The 16883-nt window shown below is 41.0% G+C and overlaps 1 protein-coding gene across 1 annotated transcript; it reads left to right on the plus strand.

Moving 5' to 3' along the window:
• LOC8054786 (TITAN-like protein) lies at positions 4523-9491 on the plus strand. The gene is made up of 7 exons (XM_021453277.1): positions 4523-5115; positions 5385-5511; positions 5704-6082; positions 6174-6232; positions 7531-7567; positions 7810-8177; positions 9026-9491. The coding sequence occupies exons 1-7, from the start codon at positions 4856-4858 to the stop codon at positions 9086-9088; spliced, it is 1293 nt and encodes a 430-aa protein (XP_021308952.1). The 5' UTR covers positions 4523-4855; the 3' UTR covers positions 9089-9491.

Raw genomic sequence — 16883 nt, forward strand, 5'->3', positions numbered from 1 at the left:
TAGATGATGACTGCCATGTAATAAATTAAGAGAGGTCTCTCATCATAATCATCACCGCAAAAACTAATTCTTGAGACATCGGCAAATAACTCCTTACAAACTATAATTAAACATTATATGAGTTTAGAAAAGTCACACATCTTGATTGATTTAGACACGTTGTCAAATAATCTATTTTTTTTATGTCTTAAAATATGACACCAAAAGAATCACTCAAGGTTATATTTTAATTTGATATAAATTTAATAAGACATGGTCATATTAATGACAACACTTCGTAAAAATAAATTACAAGTTTCAAGTTTTATATAATGGATAAATTATAAATATAATTATATCATTACCATGGTTCCTTCCTATTTAATTTGATACTAAGTTATATTTTTTTCCGTAGCAACGCACGGGCATGTTTTGCTAGTAAAAATAAAAATACTATGATTTTGTTTAGTTCCCAAAATTGTTAAATAAAAATAAAAATACTATGGTAGCCAAATCTTTTTCGCTAAAGACCTACGTTGTCGTTTCGGAAGTCCGAGAACTCAGATGAGGCTGCAATTTGGACCCTCCTTAAGTTTGGCTGATAAGTCATGGTAGAAAGTACTGCTAGCTGATTTGTTGTGAGAGACAAACACTGCTGAATAACTATTAGATTCGTCTGATAAACTCAAACGAACAAGGTTGTTAGTAATTTTTAGTATTTTTTGCATTTAATAATTATTATCTAATTATATACTTACTAGACTTAAAAGATCTATCTTGCAAATTACAGATAAATTATGTAATTAGTTATTTTTTATGAATATTTAATGTTTCATGCATGTGTCTAAAAGTTTTGATATGATAGGGAATTTTGAAAAACATTTGGGATTTTAGGGTGAACTAAACAAGACCTTGGTAGTAGTACTCCCTCCGATCCTAAATTATAAAACGTTTGACTTTTTTTATTTCAAGTCTGATCACTCGTCTTATTAAAAAAATTATGCAACCAGAGTCAAATTTAAGTCATTTTTGTAGAACTTTTATTAATAGACCAAGCCACGATAAAAAAGTGAAATTTTGCACAAATTTTTGGATAAGACAAATGGTCAAACTTAGTGTTTTTTTTGCGATGAAAGAAAAATTATATTATATGATAGTTGAGTACATCAAACACGTTATAGACACTTTGGATTACAATATAGTACTCATGCTGTGTAAAGCACAACTCAAAACCTAACATGTTAGATGTTTTACAGTATAGATAACTGCATAGGCAAACACTCGGCAAATGCCCTGAGAACAAATGCCCAACGAACGATGACCAACATTCCAGTTGGCGGAATTGAGGAACTTCTTCTTTCTGGTGTCGTCCTTATTTTTCTTTCTACCACCTAAGAGTGACGATGACTAATCTGAAAATTATTCTACATAGTCCTTCGTTGTGGCTAGATCTAATCACAATAAAACATAGAAGAGACTGGAGAAAAATTATTCCATGACGGCAACATCATCTCCACTTTGATGTTGCTGTCCGGAAACAAAAGTCTCCATATCGTCATGTCGATGAAGATGCTGACGTCGAAGTTGTCGTCCTTATCTTCAACGGAGCCGTTATTTATCTTCAACGGAGCCGTTATGGAGAAGCCGATTCCACCTTTCTCCTTCACCATCGTCGGAGAGAAGAAGAAGATAAAAGTCCAATACCAAAAAAAATGACATGGAGAGACACTGACCCTAGACTCGATCTACTAAAGAAAAACTTATTAGAAACAATGGATCCCCACTCCCTTCAACCTCCGGCGAGATACCGGAGGAGAAAGGAGGGGGACCAGCGACGGTGGACGACGGGAGCTGTGGCGGCGATGGCGCTAGGGGATCGATGGTCCATGTCAAACTTAGTGTCAAAAAGTCAAACATCTTATAAATTGGGATGGATTGAGTAGTACTCCTTACATTCTAAATTATAAGTTATTCCAAAAATCTTGGAGAGTCACGGTACCTCGAGTTTGACCAAATTGATATGATAAAATAATAACTATTATGATATCAACTAAATATCATTAGATTCTTTCTTAATTATATTTTCATAGTATAGTGATTTTATATTATAAATTTTAGTATTTTTCTTTATACTTTTGGTTAAATTTAAAAATAACTCTCTAAAATTTTTAAAATAACTTATAATTTGAAACGGTTAGAGTAGTTTGTTAAAGGCCGCAGCTGTGGCATTGAAGTTGGGCGATCGATGGGTCGGTACGGGGTCTCCAACTCTCCATGGATGGGAATTGGGATCGTGATCAAGCCTTAATTTCGCCCCATGTGCTTATGTTGCGGTACACCTGTGCTAATTGATCCAGCTACGGTTGTGTTGAATGATTGATCAATCCTTTGGGGGCGCTGTGCTCCGTCCGTTGGCTCGACTGTACTGTGTCATAGTTATTGCCGGCGGCGCGGTGGTCACGCCTCCTGGAGTTATTGGGATGTAGGGTGGTCCTGGTTTGCCCGGCGGCTTCGGGTTGATCGCTGTCTTTGTGTCAATCAGGTACAGCCAGTTTTAGTGAAAGTTTCACGACATAAGCCTGGTTTAGATTTTAAAAATGTTTTAGATTTAGACACTTTAGCACTTTTATTTATATTTAGTAATTATTGTTTAATTATAAACTAATTATAGTTAAAAGATTCATCTCACAAATTACAGATAAAATATACAATTAGTTATTTTTATTTATATTTAATGCTCAAGTATCGCAAGATTCGACGTGAGAAAATTTTGAAAGGATTTTGGTTTAAGGGTGCAACTAAACAAGGCCTATCAAAACTGGAGTATCGTCAGTAACAATCACAACGGACTTTACCTAAATAAAACTCATTGAAACTCTCTTTCTTTCTCTCCATAACCTAGACGAGACTCTCATTAGCCTAACTCACAATAGTATCTTTTTCTTCAGCGGTGGATTTCACAACGGATTTTTAAGTCCAATCTTCATGAGAAGTTTTATGATATTGTTTTCAAAACTATCATGTCATATAAAATGAAATAGATAGTGAATAAAACAAACGTTTTCAATGAAAAGTTTCATTATATACTTCATGGACATTTAATTTTAGAGAGTGGGTAGTCATTCTAGATGAAAGTCTCTTTCTCTCTCTTCTTAAAAACGTTGTTATGTCATAAAATACTAATGTCGCCGTCTATTAAAATGCAAATAAAACTTTTACTGAGACTGACCTAAAAAGACCAACAAAACTTGTCTTAGTGGGAAGTTTTATAACATACTTCATTCTATTTTATCCACGTAAGTTAGAATGACACGGTCTCCTGGGTTACACTTTGATAATTCATTTGCTTTATATTATATTATTTATTCTTAAAAACTTATAATCATTGGATATTATAATTCCTTACAAATATAATCTTATGAAGTTTGTATTACAATAGTTAAAAATTATTAGCCTAATTACTGGTTAAAGTTTTCAAAGTTCAAATGTTGACATACGTGTGTCAGATAAAATGGAACAGAGGTAATAGTTACCAAGACTGTCATATCAATTTTTGTGTTGATAACTTGTGACAAAGAATGATAAACTCTCCCTATCATTTTTTTTTTATAATTGACTGGAGTATATACATTGTATACTTCCACAAGATCAACTTTGATTTATTGTAAGTTAAACTTCTCTAACACATACTTTTGTTTAGATTAGACGTATCGGCCTTGTTGAGTTCCCAAACTTTTAGGTTTTTGGATACTATAGCACTTTTGTTTTTATTTGACAAATATTACCCAATCATGAACTAACTAAGTTCAAAAGATTCATCTCGCGATTTATAGGTAAACTGTGTAATTAGTTTTTGTTTTCATCTATATTTAATACTTCATGCATGTACCACAAGATTTGATATGACGAAAAATCTTGAAATTTTTTAGAAACTAAACAAGATCCTAGTAAAACAAGTATGGTATGACTCTAGTATTTATTTTAGAGGATATTGTAGACTGGTGCTGGCGCTGCTGGTAGCCCGTGCTACTAATAAACTCGTTCAGAAAATCTTTGTTTGAAATTGAAATTTGAACGGTGATATGGACAAATAATTTTTTATACATATCTTATCTTATACTCTTATAAAGCTAAACACCACTAGAGATTTCTCTCAACATGCAAGCTATCCACATGAACAATCCACTAAAACTTGCAATTATAGCCAAACCTACTAGAGATTTCTCTCAACATGCAAGCTATCCACATCAACAATCCACTAAAACTTGCAATTATAGCCAACTAGCATATGTAGTTATGATAGTCATCTCTTCATCTACACACATTCATTTAGTTGTTCATATTGATTTGTCAAATCATTCAACAAAATTAATTTAAGATAATTTAATTCATATAACTATAAATATAAATAATTCAATTTTTTTTAAATTATCTGAAATTTCCGCAGCAACGCACGGGTAATCTCCTGGTATAGAAAAACTCCGTTGCTTTGCACCGGATTCCGGCCTGAGCGGAAAGCGTGTTTCTGCGGATCTGCCATTAGCCTGTCCGACCCCGGAGGCCAAATGTTCCGTACGCGTCGAGAAAGCAGCGCCACATAGGAAGGAGTACCCTTTGGACCACAGGGCTTATCGTGGCCCTTCGTTCGGCATCAAGATTCGTGCTGCTGTTCCTCCCCAACCTCTCCGTGTTCTCCGTCCCCGGCGCGGGGAAATTGCGCAAACCACCTCCACCGGCTCCGTGCTCTCCGTCCCCGGCACCGGCAGCCGCCCCTCGTCGCCGCACCCCGGCGTCCTCCGTCCCCGGCCGGCGTCCGCCGGTTCCCACCACCGCCCTCAGTTGCTCGCCACCGCCGCCGAACGCGGGAGCCGCCGAGATGCCGGCGAAGCCGCCACCCGCTGCCGAGTTCGAGTACTGCGAGCTGTGCCGCCATCACCACGACCATGGCCGGCGCCATCGCTACGTCACCAAGCACCGGAGAAATCTCGACGCTGCGCTCTCCTCCTTCCGCTCCAAGCTCTCCGACCTCCGCCGCGCCTTCCTCCATGGCTCCCCCTCTTCCCAGCCGCCGCGGGTCCGTCTCTGGTGCCCCTTCTGCTCCACCGACCTCGTCGACCTCGACAGCCGCTCCGCTGGGTACTCGCCACCTATCCCTTGTCCCCGTAGTCTTAGGGTTTCAGTTTGGATTTGCATATGCTAGCTGGTTTCGATTGCAGCGTGGATTGCCCGGTATATATTATGCTGGTACATTAGGATCAATAGCTCAGTACGGAGAAAGTTGGAATCGTCATAAGAGGTTTTCAAAGCACTGTAGATAAAGGTTTTCAAAGCACTGCAGATAAGGTTTTCGGAGCACTGCGTGTGAGTTTAGGAGGAAAACTTAGTCTGGTTCTCTTCTATTGCAGTAAAAATGGCATTTACCATCTGGCAAGCAGTGAGCACCTGAAGGGTGTGAAGGATTTCCTGCGGAAGCATGGGGGAGGTATGGATCAGGTGGACTCGCTTAGGATTTCAGATGACGTGCTTGCCAAGGTGTGTCTTATACTTTCATTTTTCTCTCTGTTAATAGGAATTAACATGATACACATTTTTATCATTCTAGTTTTGTGAAAGGATCTACTTAGGTATGTTGTTGTTTGTATTTGTTTCTGCAGTGACCTGACAAAATGAGATGTTATGGTATGTGGCATGTGGATCTCTAATGTTTTTATTTTTTAATTTCAGTGGGAGAAAGGCTCGGATTCCTTGAGCACAGGAACAAAAAAGGGGACTGAAGGGCTGATTGGACCATCTCTGAAGCAGATAAAAGATATCCAAAATGAATATACCTGTGACAGTTTGGATAGTTTTTCACAAAACAATATCCCATCTTTTAGTAATACTGCATCATATGTTGTTATGCCTTTACAAAGTCCTACCAATGGGGCATATGACCCTATTAGTACAGCGTGTCATGGAGCTTCCAGTTCTGGAAGTGCTCCTTATTCTGCTCCATATGGAACTGTTGGACTGCCCATCACACCTTGGGGATCGGTCGAAACACATAAGCAGCAGGGTGCGCTGTCTACAAACTTGTTCCACAGCAGTCATCCTCAAACAAAAGGTGACTGAGCGTTACAATTATCATACTGCCTTCTTTTTCATATGATTATGTCGCTTGGTTGGTACATGGATAATTATATGTAATTTTGTAGGTCATCAATCTACTGTCCTTGTAAATGACGCAAGGCCATCGATTTCTTGTTCTAATCATGTAAGTATGTACCATAGTCCACATGCACACACATGTCCATGTGACAAGTAGCACAAAATCCAGTGGAAAAATGACAAACAATGATGTGATGCTTCTACATTGCTGCAGTTTTTTGCTCACATATTTGACTTGATATTAACAATTGAAAATGTTGCTTTCATTTACACAAAAAAGGTAGCTTTGTAAATGTTGTGCAAGGCAGGAGCTTGCACCATTAATGTTTCTCGGATCTCAATGGCAGAAAGTTAAACAAATTTCCTTTTCAGTTTATTATCCTTCTTGCTCTGTTTCCTGTTTATGTTCTTCTTTAGGCAAGGTTGGGCGTGTTTGAACCTCGCAGCTTGCCTGGTCTAGCCTCACCTAGCCTTCGCACAATACCAATTTTCCAAGTTCCAAGGCATTTGCTTCCCTTGCTGCCGCTCACCTTTGTCTCACACTGTAGCTCGATTTGAGGGTTATCCGGCGGCAGCGGAGGTTGATTTGACACCAGGGATCCTTGAACCTGTGGTGGGGAGGCCGATTCAGAGGCTAGGGCTGCTGATTCGGTGCCAGGGGAGGCAGGCCACAGGGGCGACTCCAGGTGGTGCACTGGCACCAGGCAAAAAAAAATACTACTAAGTAGTCTATTTTTACCATACAAATTAGTTGAAATTGGATATATTTCTACATGGTGGCTATTAATATTGTGCATCACCATGAATTTTAAGCTAGCTTCGCCCCTGAGGGGAGGCTAATTTGTCAACAACTTGTTTTGGGGGTGGGGTGGGGGGGGGGGGGGGGGTGGGGAGGCCGATTCATCGGAAGTGCACGAGCCAACCTTGCCCAGCTGGGCAAACGGGTGATGCGAGGGACTACAAGAACGGCTTGCCTTGCCCTGCGAGGCGAAGAAGCAAGGGTTCCAAACACGTCCTTATTTGCTGTTGTGGAGCTGTGGTGTAGTCTTTTTTTGGGGGGTTCACATAATGCATATAAAAGTACTGGAGAACAGCACACAGATGCCTTTAAATTTCTATGTGGACTTGTTGCCTTCATTTATTTTTGTTCCGCTGCTTGCCATATCTGAAAACATCTATTTTCCTTCCTAATCGCAAGGGCATTGTGGTTTTGTAGTTTCAAACGAAATGATAAAAATATACTTCTATGAAGCAAGTGTTTTCTTTTGTTTGTTTGTAAAGCTCTTGTATATCCTAAAAGAAACAAATTTACATGTGCAACTTTTGATAAAGAATTTCTATATGCCTAATGTTCTGTATACATAATTGATGTGATTGCTTGTTAAGCAGATGTTACCTTTGCAGGTTCAACAAAGTCACACTGGAGGAAATTTGAGCAATGGTATTGGATTCATTCAGTTTTATATTTTCCTGCTTTAGATTTTTTTTTTCTCGAACTCGCAGGAGAGCTGCGTGTCATTTCATTCATAGGTAGACCACGGTCTGATTACATGCTGAATCCATGGCTTGGTTTTCATGCTCTAGATTTTGTCAAAACAGTCACTAGTCTGATTGCAAAATAGTTAATCGTAATTTATTTTTGCCCTTGTGAGAATCTTGATGCAATATCATTTATTTATATAGGCTCAAAAGCAAATGTACATACGGGTGCTCCTCCTCCTTGGTTAAAAGCTAATGAACATGATCCAAAGAATTTGCCACTCAGAAGCTGTGCTCTTCCTTCTCGGAAAGGAAAATTGAGGAAACTCAATCCAAAGAGGGTTGGTGCTGCATGGGCAGAAAGAAGAAGAGCTGAGATGGAATTGGAGAAACAAGGTGAAATTGATCCAGCAACATCTGATTCTAGTTGGCTACCTAATTTTGGTAGTGTCTGGCAATCTGGCACAAGGAAGGAATCAAAGAAAGACTTTGAGAAAAGCTACAAGCTTCACGACATGGAGAGCAACCATGACTTATCCTTGGAGATAAAACCATATATCAGCAAACGGATGGTAAATATGATTTTTGACCTTTCAATCTCATTCTTTTCTATATTAACTTAATCACTTCAACCTTGTGTTTCTTGCTAGCTGTTGGCAAATAGTTTCTGAGTCATTGTCATTTTCAGAGGTTACAACATTCACTATTTGATGCCGTATCACCTACTGTGTATGCATTAACTCAGTTGTCCTGCTTATAGCTGGAAATAGATTGGTATTAAGCTACAACTTTTACAATAACCCAAGCCGCTTTAGCTGCTTTACTAATTATTGTATTTGTCCTGCTTTCTGAGGCAAGGAACACAAAAGTCATAAGCAATTTCCTTATTGGCGTCATGTTTGTTCAGTAAAAGAAGAGTTTGGATCACCCAAATATTTTAATCAAGTGCTACAGTACCAAAATATTTATTTAGAATTGCAATCCACCCTTGTTCTGTTACAGATCAATTTGAAAAGAGGTTCGATCCTGTGTCCTGTGGGCATAAGCTAGTGCCTAGTAGGCTGTGGAGTGCATATGCAGCTACATATAGCTGTTTCAATACTGAGTTAATGAGGAAACAACTACCTATGAAATCAAGACAAGATGGGCCTTTCTAAAAAATTGTGTTTTTTTAATTGGGGCCATAGGATTGCAAGCTTTCACGATGCGCATGCCATAGTTTTTAGGTTTATTTAGTTACTGCATTCTTAAATTCTGATTGTTCATATATACTTTGTTGGCCTTTCTAAAAAATTGTGTGTTTTCAATTGGGGCCATAGGATTGCCAGCTTTCACGATGCGGCATGCCATAGTTTTTAGCTTTATTTAATTACTGCATTCTTGAATTCTGATTGTTCATATATACTCTTTCCTCTTGCAGCGTGTAGGTGTAGGTGCCGATAAAGCTTCTGACAAAGCTGAACAGCTTGGTAGTCAACAGTAAACAGATGTTCAACCCCTTGCCAGATAGATGTTTATGGTATCATTGGTATGAATCTTTTTACACTCGCCCACTCGGTAAATGAAAGGTTTAGCGCCCAGAGATCTACGTTTGCCAGTAGCAGGCGAACTCTGCTGTCTTTGCTTTCCATCAATACAGCGGCTACAGCAACTTCTGATCAGACAATTCAATGCCCTCAACGATGAATACGGAGTATGATATTTGGGGTGACGGGGACACTAGTACCACAACTAGCTTGCAGGACTCCTGGAATGATTGCGCCCCTCCTGGATGAAACGCAATGCAGGGCAGCTGTTCCTAACTGCTCACTGTTTGGCGCCTGCAGATGGATGTCGCGTCGCGTAGGCGAGACTGCTGAAGAGCCACCAGGGCGCTTTTTTTTTTATCAAGTATTAAAAGTTAGAAAACGTACAAAGACGCGTACACGTAGGCCTCGTTTTTTCACTTTTCGGTACTGTAGCAATTTCGTTTGTTCGTGACAAATATTATCTAATTATAGACTAACTAAGATTAAAAGATTCGTCTCGTAATTTACCGCTAAACTGTGTAATTAGTTTTTGTTTTTGTTTATATTTAATGTTTCAGACATGTGCTACAAGATTCGATGTGACGGAAAATTTTGAAAACTTTTTGGTTTTCTGAACTAAACAAGCCCGTAGTATGCCATAAAGGAATACAGAGGACAGCTGCCGATTGGTACCCCTGTCAGCTCGTGTCTGGGAAGCCCCGTTTAGGCCCTGTTTAGTTTTCCACCTAAATTTTTTTTATCCATCCTATCAAATTTTTGGACACATGCATGAAACATTAAATGTATATAAAAAAATAAACTAATTACACAGTTTGGTTTGAAATCGCGAGACGAATCTTTTAAACCTAGTTACTCCATAATTAGCCTTAAGTGCTACAGTAATCCACATGTGCTAATGCCAGATTAATTATACTTAATAGATTTGTCTTGCAGTTTTCTGACGAGCTATGTAATTTGTTTTTTTATTAGTTTCTAAAAACCCCTCTTGACATCCTTCCGACATATCCGATGTGACATGCAAAAAAATTTTCATCTCCAATCTAAACGGGCCCTAATACTGCGAGTACGGAATGTCAAGCCATTGACAGCTACGCAGTCAGAGGTAGTTTTGTTCCCGGCACGAAGCCGTTTGATGTTCGTACTGAGAAGTCTGTGCGGGTACCGGTTGCGGCTTTGGTGCGTCGCGTCCAACAATGTGCCTGATGGACAGGTACTGCGTTGCCTCCCGTGCATCAACTTGTAGTTCTGTGTGCTGATCAGAGCAACCACACGCGGCTTGCTTCATTGGCAGGACGAGAAGTTGGCACTGCCCCTTTCGGCCTATTTGGCCCTGTTTATTTAGGACAACTTATTTCAACCACGGTTTGAAACAAAGCTGGTTTCTTCCATAACTGGCTTCCACTACAACCTCAGGGACAAGAAGTATACTGTTTGGCACCCTGATTCTAGGGTGAAGAATGCAAGGATTGGTCAACTATTTTGGTAACAACAAGGTATAGGCTCGGCTAAAATGTAGCCTAACCTTTTAGCCACTGTCTAGATAGATAGACGTTTTAGCTGACTAATGGTGTCTAAACGGACCCTTAGGAACATTGGTTAATGCCGACATATACCCAGTTTGTTTCCCCTTAACAGACCCTGGTGAGCCCGGTTTGGTGGAGATGATTTGGATTTTGGTTTCCCTGGTTTTGCTTGCTAAGGGCGTTCTCAACAGCTAGCTATTTAGCTAGCTATTCTGATGTGGACATGGAAAAAGTTGAAGAAAAAGTAGTCACTGGTTACGAGCAATTAGACTATTTATTTCACGTAGTCCGAGGCATTGTTTAGACGATATTGTAGCACTTTCGTTTGTATTTGACAATGGTTGTCCAACTATGGACTAGCTAGGCTCAAAAGATTTATCTCGCAAATTAATGGTGACCTATGCAATTAGTTATTTTTTTACCTATATTTAATGTTCCATGCATGTGTCGCAAGATTCGATATGACGAGAAATCTTGATTATTTTGCAAAAATTTTTAGAAAGTAAACAAGGCTTAAGAATCAAGAAAATGACATGTTAGTCTAATTGTATATATAAAAGTAAAATTATATAAAATAGTCTTTGTTTTTGTCTCTCACTTTTACATGGGTTAGAACCATTGCAGAGTTTATAACGTTCTGGAACAGATTACGTGTGGGGTGCGCTTTTACCATGAGCCACGAGGTCAAATGCTTTTCTAACTAAGGCCTTGTTTAGTTCCGAAAATATTTCAGACTTCGGTATTGTAGCATTTTCGTTTATATTTGACAAATATTATCTTATGATGGACTAATTAGGCTCAAAAGATTCATCTTGTGATTTACAGGCAAACTGTACAATTAGTTTTTGTTTTCGTTTATATCTAATACTTCATGCATGTACCCAAAATTCGATGTGACGGAGAATCTTGAAAAGTTTTTGGTTTTTGAGGTGAACTAAACAAGGCCTAAACCTAGCAGTGATTGCGTTTGACCTCGTAGCCTTTTTGACCGAACGGAGAGAAGCAGCTCTGCAAGCTATCTGGAATTCCGCATTCTGGACGGCACCACAGCTATGAATGAAAATGGTACGAATATTTTCCGACTGTATTTGAGATTGAATTTGTTTAGAAAGGTTTAGATCTGTTCGTATTCGACTCTGGTTATTCAACATTTGATACTGTATCCATATTCGAATACTCAAATCACATATTTATAATGTCGATATTCAATAATATTCTATCCGACATGGTTAAAACTATCTGTATTCGAATATTAATTAGAATAGAATATAAAAATAAATACAATATCCTTTTCATCCCTAGACGGCTAGCCGGGAGGGGGCTAACGTCATTGCGGCGAATGGCCTCGCTTTCTTTCGGCCTTTCCACTTGTGCATGACGTCATGCACTCGAGGTATGACGGTTGTCGGTTGGTGATGTAGAAAAAAAAAATGTTACAGCGTTCACAGGGCACCTCAGACTCGGCAGACAAAACTCGGCTGTCTGTTGTCAAAAAAAAAAAAAAGAAAAAAAAACTCGGCTGTCGGCACGGCGGGGTAAAATGGCCGCCTCTTGTCTTGTTGCGTGTGCTGTTGCTTTGCCAGCAGCACGCACAGGCCCAGGCGCAGGCGCGCAGCGAGCCAGCGTGCAAACCTGGCGCATGCATGCATACCCAGTAGGGCCCGCGCTACAGGTACCAAACCTTTTTTTTTGCCTTGTTTAGTTCAAAAAAATTTGCAAAATTTTTCAGATTCTCCGTCACATTAAATCTTTAGACGCATGCATAGAGTATTAAATATAGACGAAAATAAAAACTAATTGCACAGTTTGATCAAAATTGACGAGACGAATCTTATAAGATTCATGATTGGACAATATTTGTCAAAAACAAACGAAAATGCTACTATTCCTAATTTGCAATTTTTTTTAAAACTAAACAAAGCCTCTGGAACGAAGGAAAGGACAAGAAAAGAAAAGGGTGAGTTCAATCAAATTTATCAACCCTGGTCAGGGCTGGTGGTGGTGGAACCTGTCCGGAAGAGGAAGAGAAGAGAATTTTGCACATCGCATCCAAAACGGAATAAAGAAAAATCAACAACACGCTGTCGCTGTCCTTAGCTAACGCAGCAGGCTTGACACGGGCATAATTCTTGCAGAGATTTTCGTTAATAAAGACCTCCCCTCCCAAGTCACCCATCACTGATTACTGCGTGGAGCCGTCGCCGTGGATGAAATGAAATGAAGGCGTCCACCGCCCGCCCGCCTAGCGGCGCCAAGGCAGGCAACAGCCACCGCCAGCCAGACTGTTGAAGGGCAGGGCACGAGGGCAAAAGGCAAAGACAACCACCAGTTTAGGTGATCCACACCCACACGGACACAACACAACACAAGACGACGACAAATGTGCAGGGCGCGTCGCTTTCCGGCGGCCGGGCAGATTTCCAAGCACGCAATGTGCCCCGACAGCGACCCGGCCGAGCCGTCGCGGTCGGCCGCACTGTTTCTGTTTGGGCAAGACGCCGAACCGAGCCGAGGGAGCACCCCCCGCGCGCGCGGCCACACACGGGTACACGCGGACACGCGCACGGCGTCACGGCCACACGGACGGGGATCGAAGCTGCGATCGGATCCGCGCTCCCTGTACTCCGTAGGCTGTAGCGGCCTAGCGGGGCGCCCATGCGAGACGGCGACGCCAGGGTCGCTGCCGAGAGATCAAATTTTGCGACACTATAGAACATTCTTTTGTTAATTATGGACTAACTAGACTCAAAAGATTTGTCTCGTCAATTTCGACCAAACTGTGCAATTAGTTTTTATTTTCATCTATATTTAATACTCTATGCATGCGTCTAAAGATTCGATGTGACGGAAAATTTGAAAAATTTTGCAAAATTTTTTTGAACTAAGGCCTTGTTTAGTTCTAAAATTTTTGGCAAAATGAGATCATAGACTAACTAGGCTCAAAAGATTTGTCTCGTCAATTCCGACCAAACTGTGCAATTAGTTTTTATTTTTATCTATATTTAATACTTCATGCATACGTCTAAAATTTCGATGTGACGGAGAATCTTAAAAAATTTGCAAAATTTTTGGGAACTAAACAAGGCCTAAACAAGGCCTTACAAGACCCAGAAACATACCATCTCCTGCAGATGTAGCTGTAACATATACTCCTACGGACGGTAGCGCGCGGCAAAGGCCTTGTTTAGTTCCAAAAAATTTTGCAAAATATTTTAGATTTCTCGTCACATCGAATCTTTAGACGCATGCATGAAGTATTAAATATAGACGAAAATAAAAACTAATTGCACAGTTTGGTCGAAATTGACGAGACGAATCTTTTGAGTCTAGTTAGTCCATAATTTGACGATATTTATCAAATAGAAACGAAAGTGCTACTATTTCTATTTTATAAAAAATTTTGGAAGTAAACAAGGCCAAAGATGAGGTGACCCAAGGGTGGCGGCTGGGAGAGCCAGGCGTTTTCGGCTGCCATGCCTGCCCCGGCCGGCCTACGAATGCGGCACTGACGTTAAAACTTTTCGGTACCGTAGCACTTTCGTTTGTTTGTGACAAATATTATCCAATCATAGACTAACTAGGATCAAAAGATTCGTCTTGTGATTTACAGCTAAACTGTGTAATTAGTTTTTGTTTTCGTCTATATTTAATGTTTCATGCAAGTGCCACAAGATTCGATGTGACGGGGAATCTTGAAAATTTTTTGGTTTTCAGGATGAACTAAACAAGGCCGAGGAGGAGGATGTGTGGCAGCGAGTGTTTCTGGACGGACTGACAGCACTACGTACTGTACGTAATAGCTAGACCGCGACGTGATAGATGGAGAACATCACAAAGAGACGTGTGTAGCGTGCGGCGGCATGCTCGCTGAGGCGGCGCGTAATTCTCACCCGCGGGGACGGGGGCGGGGGCGTAACAGGAAGAGGGATGATGGTAGGAAAAACATGGCAGTCATGTCGTGATCCTTCCCCAGTTTAGGAGGAGTACTGCTAATCCTTCTCCCTCGGCAGAGTTAGAGAATATCGGAACTGTTTCTGTTTGGGCAAGACGCCGAGCCGAGGGAGAAGGATCACGACATGACTAATTAAACTGGAGAAGGAGAGGAATATCGGAACTAAACTCTGCCGTCGCGGTGTTAATTAGTAGCGTCGAAGGATCACGAGACATGTGACTAAACTGGAGAAGGATCACGACCTTCGACGCTACTAACGAACACCGCCGGCGTCGTCGTTGTAATCGTCTGATTCCGATCGATCCATAGCGGTAGAACTCGGCATGCGAGTTCGTTCGGCTGTGGTGTGGACGGGTGGTCCTGCAATCCTGCATGCTATCCTCCGGTGCCGTGCAGTGCTGTGCTCCCCTCTCACAATAATAAAGGCCAACAGGAGCCGTCTGTCTCCTGCGCAGTGGGAAGCAATCCAACTGCCCATTCATGGCTCCGGGATCCCACTCGCCGCCGCAGCATTCGTGGTCACTCATCGCTGCAGGCTGCAGCGAGCGAGCGCATGCATGCATGTGCGTATCATTCGTGGCAGCTCCCCCGGCCCCTTTCCTTCCTTGGAGTAGTAGATAGCTGTGCTAACGCTTAACGCCATGCATGCTTTTCTGATTACTGTTACTACGTACGCGTTACCCTCCATAGGCCTGCTCCTACCTAGGCAATACTCTACTGCTCTCATCAGATTACTGTTACCTACTGCTACAGTAGCTGCGATAACATCGATCGAGCTAGGTCCGTCGTACGTACGACAAGTTAATTGATTTCCACAAGGCTTGATACAATTCACGCTGATTAATTACCGTCTACTGTAGTACTCGATCGATCAACAAGGAATTCATACACATATGGTGATACATGTAATTAAGTAGAAATCTTTCATTATGTACCACGTCTTTTGCATGTGATTATGAGTTTTTTTTTTCCTGCTGGTTACGTCAGTATGAATTGACGAAGGATCGATCGAATTACTCATTGACTGTGAGAGTACAAGAAATTAACATCTGGTCATTTTTGCAATGTACAATGGTGTCAGCTGTGAGCGCATTTGGATGCTGATATGTACCAGAACCAGAGAGAGAGAGAGAGAGAGAGAGAGAGAGAGAGAGAGAGAGAGAGAGAGAGAGAGAGAGAGAGAGAGATCGAGAGATCTAGTGGTAGCTTTATCTAAACATGCAAGAAAACTCTAGCCGCTTCATTAATTCTGATCTCACTCACAGCAAAGAGGGCTGTGTGTTCTAAATGTTGCCCACGGTTTTGAACCGGCCGGCACCAACCGTGGAGTACGTACACGTCCGGGGCGCACATATAAATATCTCTCCATTTCATGCAAGCTGCTTTTAGTATTGATTTGTTCGCTATCTGCTAGTTGTCCATTCAGTACCCCCTTACTTTTCATATATATATGACTGCGCTAGCTAGTTAATTCTCTGGCTGTTAAGTTGCTTGTTGCATCTATCGCTTTGCATTGGCCAACCCATGATAAATACTACTCATGGTCAGCAACAAAGAAACCAATAGATGGTCTAACAGTTAATTAACAGCTGATCCACATTCATGCCTTTTACAGTCAGCATCTGCAATAGCTACCTTCACACGCATGGCAATTAGCTCCCTTATGCTAGCACGCTATAGCTTCTGTGGAGACGACTAGATCCTAGCTAGCTTGTTGCCCTGTTCACAATCAGGTGATGACTGATGACTTGACAATCTAACCACTATATATGATCTCAAGCCGCACCTGTTGTAGACCATATTTTACTCTCACACTACTGTGCTTGTGTTTGGTCAAGGTCAAATAAAGACGCGTGCAAGATCCCATCCGTAGTATATATGATGCATGCATGGTACATGCATGAGCACATCAATATATATGTGCGTGAAAACCCAAAGGTCAGGTGGAAAAGGTCGACATTTGTCAAGATGAAATGACTTGTGTGAAAAATGCACGGCCTCATGTTCGGTTGGCACAGGAAACTGATGGTTTCACGTGGTTGACATCGCGGGAACTCGTGTTCCAAGCATCACCGTAGCACGGTTAACCAGCATTTGGGGGCCTGCTTTCCACAACACACACACACACACACACACACACACACACACACACACACACACACACACACAGATATATATATATATATATATATATATATATATATATATATATATATAGAGACACACACACACACATGCATGCATGCCGTAAGGACTTGTACATAATTAATATTC

Source organism: Sorghum bicolor, chromosome 2 (genome assembly GCF_000003195.3).
Source record: "Sorghum bicolor cultivar BTx623 chromosome 2, Sorghum_bicolor_NCBIv3, whole genome shotgun sequence".
NCBI classification, from domain to species: domain Eukaryota; kingdom Viridiplantae; phylum Streptophyta; class Magnoliopsida; order Poales; family Poaceae; genus Sorghum; species Sorghum bicolor.